The sequence below is a fragment of the Hemiscyllium ocellatum genome, chromosome 19, assembly GCF_020745735.1.
Source record: "Hemiscyllium ocellatum isolate sHemOce1 chromosome 19, sHemOce1.pat.X.cur, whole genome shotgun sequence".
NCBI classification, from domain to species: Eukaryota; Metazoa; Chordata; class Chondrichthyes; order Orectolobiformes; family Hemiscylliidae; genus Hemiscyllium; species Hemiscyllium ocellatum.
This window is the reverse complement of record NC_083419.1, coordinates 40,365,310-40,372,846: the sequence shown is the minus strand read 5'-3', so window position 1 is coordinate 40,372,846 and position 7,537 is coordinate 40,365,310. Positions and strand designations below refer to the sequence as shown.

Genomic DNA, 7,537 nt, shown 5'->3' with positions numbered 1-7,537 from the left:
AGGCTATCGGTTATTTTATATTCAATGTAGAACCAACAACAAGGGCACACCCTAGACATGTGCATCTTATTTACAAATCACATTATGAAGTTGGCACAAATAATTTGATTTTTGTCCACAGTGTGAACTTTGCCCATAAAGGTAGTGTGCAGGGATTCCTTTTACTAGGTGTTCCTGCTCCCTGATATTTTCTGAACTTAATATGCATTGTTTGATAGTCCAGATCCCAAAATTAATTAATTAATCATTTCGTTTCAAAAGAGAATGTGGCTAGAGTCTAGTGTGGACAGGGGAATAAAGGAGTTTTGAGCACCCTCACTTCAATATTAGGTGTCAGCTATATTTGCTAGCTCAATGAGAAGGAGTATCCCATGAAAACACCGGAAAATTAATGGTAATATTTCGACCTCATGAAATGCTGTCATTACTGGACAGTATCAGCGAATATGTCAATCCTAAAGTTATCATCCTAGTCTGAGGACTTTCTGAACCCATGCTGATTGTGACACGTATAGGCTTTTATAACATACCATTCAGACATAGTAGTCATGATTTGGAGATGCCGGTTGTTGGACTGGGGTGTACAAAGTTACAAATCACACAACACCAGGTTATAGTCCAACAGGTTTAATTGGAAGCACTAGCATGTTGGACTATAACCTGATGTTGTGTGATTTGTAACTTTATACAATCAGACATAATCCTGGTTTTAGCACAGTTAGTAATTGTTACCATTCAAAGTCTATAAACAAAATAATGCATTACCTCTTTAAGGGTGCCTTCAGTCGTGCAGATCTTATAAAGCATCCAAAAAGGAACACATGACACGGAGGAGATTGCAAGAAACCATCCCAAAGCATAGCCCCATATTGGATATACATACGTTTTGTTGTATTTGAGAGGGCTGTATTTAATCAGTGAGAAAAAACAAGTACCCTGAAAGAAAAGGACACGAAGAAGTTACCAGCTGTGATGCATTATGCAGAAGGGCAAATTGAAGAGAAAGCACATTGGAACTACGAAGGAAGAGAGAGGATTTGGAGTTCAATGTGAGGTATGGCAATGTTACTGATCCTGGCCAGGACAGAATCAGAGGTCAGCAACTTGTCTACTTCAGGAGTTTACAAAAATGAAACCAAATGACTTGCAGAGGTAACTTCAACATACACCTTGCCAGTCGGTTATTTGATATCATTGAATTAGCTTTGGAAGCTTGCCCTCAAGCCATATCATGTGATACAGAGAGAAAGAAAAATGAAAGAAAATAAATTATATATTTCAAACAAAAAAAAGCCAAGAGAAAATAAGCATTTTGGGGGCAACTTAAACCATACCCACCTTGACTGGAATTTAATGGGATCAATCAGCCATCATTTGGAACTTGCCTGAATTTTCCTCTCAAAACAATTTGACTGAGTTCTTTGATGAAGTAACCTTGAAGGTGGATGAGGGTAGTGCAGATGAAGGAGTGCATCTGAACTTGCCAAAGGCTTTTGATGACGTACCACGTAAAAAACTTTGTTAGCAATCTCGTGAGATTGAAGGGTTTGAGGCAGAACAGATGCAAAATCAGGTAAGGGGCAAGAAGGTAGTGGTGAACAGCTGCTTATCAGGCTGGAGGAAAGTACACAGTGGTGTCCCTCAGAATGTGGAGGTGCCGGTGTTGGACTGGCGTAGACAAGGTCAAAAGTCACATGACACCAGGTTACAGTCCAATAGGTTTAGTTGAAATCACAAGCTTTCTGAGCGCTACCCCTTCGGCAGGTGAAGTGAGGAAAGGCAAACAGACACAGAATTTATAAGCAGAGAGATCAAAAGATCATACAAATGGTGTGAGCGGACTGTCGATAGATTGAAGAATAGGTCTCTGCAGAGCGTCAGATAGTGTGAGTAAAGTGCCAATAGTTAAATTGCAAGTGAAGGGATGACCTGTAATCTGACTAATTGAAGCAGCGAGATAACTACAAGAAAATAAAGCCAGGGTGGAGCTGGAGACAAATCAAAAGACTGGAATAATATGGGTATAAAGACTCTTATGCCAAGAGTCTAACCAAAGTAACAAGTAATCAAAAACTTTACAAACTAATTAAGGTAGAATAAGTTATCAAGGTGATGGTGTCAAAATTGGACAGGAAGGAAGATATTACAGATACAAAACAGACACAAGACATCACAGACAGAGTGCAGAAAATCCTCAAGGACAAAGGTGAAGAACCAGAGGTGGTGGTACATGTCGGCACAAATGATGTCGGGAAGATGAGGAGGAACATACTACAGCGAGACTTCGGAGAACAAGGAAGAAGGCTGAAAAGCAGGACGTCCAAGGTGGTTATCTCTGGTTTGCTTCCAGTTCCTCAGGCTGGTGAGGCCAGAAACAGGGAGATAATGGACTTGAACGTGTGGCTGGGGAACTGGTGCAGGAAGCAAGGATTTAAATTATTGGATCACTGGGGTATGTTTTGTGGTAAATTCTACAAGACAGACTGTTTGCACCTTAATAGGTTAGGGACCAGCATTCTGGCAGGCAGGTTTGCTACTGCAACACAGCTATGTTTAAACTAAGTAGCTTCAAGTGGACAGGGCCTGGGAAATGAACATTCAAGGCTACACGTGCTACCGTAAGGACAGACTGCGGGCAGAGGGGGTGGGTGGCCATGTTGGTAAGGGATGATATTCAGTCCCTTGCGCGGGGGTCCTAGAATCAGGGGATGTAGAGTCAGTGTGGATAGAGCTGAGAAATACTAAGGGTAAAAAGACCCTCTTGGGAGTTATCTACAGGCCCCCAAACAGTAGTCTGGATGTCGGATGCAAATTAAATCAGGAGCTGAAATTGGCTTGTCGCAGAGATGTTACTACAGTTGTTATGGGGGATTTCAACATGCAGGTAGACTGGGAGAATCAGGATGGTATTGGACCTCAAGAAAGAGACTTTGTGGAGTGCCTCAGAGATGGATTCTTAGAACAGCTGGTGCTGAAGCCGAGTAGTGATAAAAGGCTCCATTTTGGAATGGTAGGCAGTGACCAGCGGGATACCACAGGGATCAGTACAGGGACCACAGCTTTTTACAATATATGTTTATGATATAGAAGATGGTATTAGTAATAACATTAGCAAATTTGCTGATGATACTAAGCTGGGTGGGGATGAGGATGTTAGGAGATTACAGGGTGACCTGGACAAGTTAGGTGAGTGGTCAGATGCAAGGCAGATGCAGTTTAATGTGGATAAATGTATGGTTATCCACTTTGGTGGCTAGAACAGGAAGGCAGATTACTACCCTAAATGGAATCAATTTAGGTAAAGGGGCAGTACAGAGAGATCTGGGTGTTCTTGTACACCAGTCAATGAAGATAAGCATGCAGGTACAGCAGGAAGTGAAGAAGGCTAATAGCATGCTGGCCTTCATAACAAGAGGGATTGAGTATAGAAGCAAAGAGGTTCTTCTGCAGCTGTACAGGGCCCTGGTGAGACCACACCTGGAGTACTGTGCGCAGTTCTGGTCTCCAAATTTGAGGAAAGATACTTGGCTATTGAGGGAGTGCAACGTAGGTTCACAAGGTCAATTCCTGGAATGGCGGGATTACCTTACACTGAAAGACTGGAGCGAGCGGGTTTGTATACCCTTGAGTTTAGAAGACTGAGAGGGGATCTGACTGAGACATGTAAGATTATTAAAGGATTGGACACTCTGGAGGCAAGAAACATGTTTCTGCTGCTGGGTGAGTGCCGAACCAGAGGACACAGCTTAAAAATACGGAGTAGACCATTTAGGACAGAGATGAGGAGAAACTTCTTCACCCAGAGAGTAGTGGCTGTATTGGAATGCTCTGCCCCAGAGGCCCAGTCTCTGGATTCATTTAAGAAAGAGTTGGATTGAGCGCTCAAGGATAGTGCAATCAAGGGTTATGGAGATAAGGCAGGAACAGGATACTGATTAAGGATGATCAGCCATGATCATATTGAATGGTGGTGCAGGCTTGAAGGGCAGAATGGCCTACTCCTGCACCTATTGTCTATTGTCTATTGTCTAAAACAGTATGATAGGGGTCACGTGTAGCGTGACATGAACCCAAGATCACCTTCACATCTTGGCTATTACATTCTGTTTGGTGATTCTGCGTATCTCGAAGGCCAAGAAGCTTACTCAAAGATAGGAGGCTGAATGTCCTTGACTGCTGAAGTGTTCCCTGACTGGGAGGGAACATCTCTGTCTGGCGATTGTTGTGCAGTGTCCGTTCATCCATTGTTGTAGCATCTGCATGGTCTCACCAATATACCATGCCTCGGGGCATCCTTGCCTGCAGCATATGAGGTATGCAACATTGGCAGAATCATATGAGTATCTGTCACATACATGGTGGGTGGTGTTCTCAATTGTGATGGTAGTATCCATGTTGATGATCTGGCATGTCTTGCAGAGATTTGTGTGGTGTTGTGCTTAATGTTGTCCTGAAGTTTGCTGTGAATGATGGTCTGTTCAAGATTTGGTGGTTGTTTGAAGGCAAGAAGTGGGGGTGTAGAGATAATCTTGGTGAGACATTCGTCATCATTGATGCCATGTTGAAGGCTGCAAAAAACATGGTTCCATTTCTCTGCTCTGGGGAAATACTGTATGATAAAGGGTACTTGACTGGTTGTATCCTGTCTCTTTTAAGGAGGTCGTTGTGGTTTCTTGCTGTAGCATGTCAGAACTGGCGATTGATGAGTTGCGCATCGAATGCCATTTTTAAGGGGGTGTCTTTCGGCATCTTTAGATGTCCATCATGTTCTTCCTCATCTGAACAATGCTTGTCCATAGGGGATGGCTTCTTCAACATGTTTAATGTGGATGTTAGAGAAGTGCAGCATTGTGAGGGTACCTATAAGCTTGTGGTAGAGTGAGATACTGAGGTGTCTGTCCTTGACAGAGATACATACATTGAAAAACGATTTTGAAGAGTAACCCATGGTAAGTCTGATGCTGTGATGAAACTTGTTGATATCATTGTGTAGTTGTTTCAGTGATTCCTCACCATGAGTCCAAAGGAAGAAAATGTTGTCAATATATCTGGTGTATAACATTGGTTGAAGATCCAAAGTGAGCAAAGGTGTCTTATTTGAATGTGTGCATAAAAATGTTGGCAAATGTTATCCCCAAACCTGTTCCATGTGTCTGGATGAAGAACTGATTGTCGAATATGAAGAAGTTATGGTTGCGGGTGTAGCAGATGAGTTGTAGGATGATGCCTTTATTTGCAGTTATTAGTATTGAGTACTGAGGCTATTGTAGCAATGCCATCATTGTGGGTCATGCTGTGTACAGTGCCAAAATGCCCATTGTGACAAGAAATGTTCCTGGTTTGACTAGCCCATGGGTGCTGAGTTTCTGTAAGAAATCTAGAGCGCCATGATAGAAGCTTGGGGTTCCTTGCACAATGGGTATCAAAATACCTTCAACATAGTCAGAGAGATTCTCACAGAGGGCTCCATTGCCTGATATGATGAGGTGTCCAGGTGTGTTGGCTTTGTGTATCTTTGGAAGGCAGCAGACGTCACCTATGCAAGAAGCACACAGGATGAGAGTCCTTAGGGTACTCAGAAGGGCTGGATCAAAAGTCTTGATCAGTCTGTTGAGTTGACAGGTTTGTTCTTTGTTTGAGTAAAAAATGAGGTCTGCAGATGCTGGAGATCACAGCTGCAAATGTGTTGCTGGTCAAAGCACAGCAGGCCAGGCAGCATCTCAGGAATAGAGAATTCGATGTTTCGAGCATAAGCCCTTCATCCGTGTTCTTTGTTTGGATCGGCAGGTTTTTGTCTGTAGTTCTCCAGGCTGTTCAGTTGTCGCTACACTTCTTTGCAGTAGTCCACTCTATTCTGTATGACGATGGTTCCTCCTTTGTCTGCTAGCTTGATGACAATGTTGCAATTGGTCTTGAGAGCATGGATGGTGTTGTGTTGTGCTTAGGTGACATTCTGCACTATCTTGTGAGTGCGGCTGATGAAGCTGCCATTAATGCATCTCCTGATGGCTTGTTTTGATGAAATCCAAATTTTGCAGGGTTTGCAGATGATAAAACTTTAAATTGTAATAAACAACGAGGGGGATAGCAGCAAGACTTTTGGAAAACATTTACTGACTGGAGAAATTAGCAGACCCAAATAGGTAGCAGTATAGTGAAAACATTGCTGGACTAGTAATCAAGAGATCCAGATTAATACTCTAATACCATGGTTCATATCTCTTCACGGAAGATGGTTGAGTTTGAATTAATAATTCCTAATTGTTCTTCAACAATATTGGCTCCAGAATCTGACAGTTATATCCATTAATAGCTGGAACCTACCTTCTGGGCATACTCTGTCCAATTGTCTAGAGCAACCTTTCCCTGGCTGTACTGCCCCAGTACGCTGGAGAAGACCTATTCCTGTTCAGAGTCTGGTTTGCTGAGTGCTTATTCACTCTCCCTGCCACTTATGCATTGGCAAAAGCAGTCCCTTATCATGAACACCAAATTGTCCTTTATAACTTTTCGACCCTTTTATAGGGTATTGGAGATGCCCTATAGGATCTGTGACTTGCTCCCTACATGATATGAGAAGTACAATGGGAAAAAAGGTATGGATGACTGCCCCAGGAAAACGTGGGCTGAGATAGAGACAAAGTTGGTCAATGTAACAAACAAAGAAATAGGCAATCTTAACAGTGGGCTGCTGGGGTGGAAGCTCATTTCAGAGTCAAAATGATGCCAAGACCACAAACAACCTGTTTCAACCTCAGACAGGAAGAGGAATGGAATTGGTAATGAGAAAATGAGTTTTTCCATTATAATTAAAGTGAATGGCTAGTACGAACAATTGCAGAAAGTCACTTTGACATGGATGGCCATTTGTATTTGCAATTCTGCAAACCTTTGTACCTATTTGAACAGTTTTAGATGTATTACATTGTGAAAAAAAATTTGTAACATAATTGAAACCTTACCTGACGTGCTTTCATTTATATAACTATTTGGACTGAAATTGGAAGAAATGAGAAGCTTACAAGACATATGCCAGGAGTAAAGACGAGCCAACACCACTTCATGTATGACCAGGGCCTGTATCCAATCATTGCCTCAATGTTGTCATAGATACGGTTGACACCTGAACAGTAAAATACAGTGTACAGTTAGTTTGATTATAACCTGATTATGACATGATATTTCATATTCTAATATGAAATCTCCCGTGCATCTTGTCGATGTCATACACTGCTGCTATTGAACGTAAGTCATGGAGAGACTATTTATGAGAATGTTGTGGATGTTGTGCCAATCAAGCAGGCAGTTTTGTCCTGGATGGTCTCAGGCTTCTTAGGTGTTGTTGGAGCTGCAGTTATCCAGGCAAGTGGGGAGTATTCCAACACATTCCTGACTAGTCCAGTTCAGTTCCTAGTCAATGATAACCCTAGCATGTTGATAGTGGAAAATTCACGGATGGGTATTAATTCCACTTGTATAAAGCAATGAATATTTGTCTGTTAGCTTCAGAAGTTTGGAAAACTGGAATCTGTACGCT

The 7,537-nt window shown here is 42.2% G+C and overlaps 1 protein-coding gene across 1 annotated transcript in view; it reads right to left on the bottom strand.

Moving 5' to 3' along the window:
• Positions 1–735: 735 nt before the first annotated feature.
• Positions 736–7,537, bottom strand: part of LOC132825062 (sodium- and chloride-dependent GABA transporter 2-like) — a 67,138-nt gene continuing 60,336 nt past the window's right edge. Inside the window, exons 12-13 of the mRNA XM_060840069.1 lie at positions 7,023–7,123; positions 736–936 (exon numbers count right to left, since the gene is read on the bottom strand). Of these exons, the coding sequence (XP_060696052.1) occupies positions 736–936; positions 7,023–7,123 (302 nt within the window). The remainder of the gene's footprint in view (positions 937–7,022; positions 7,124–7,537) is intronic.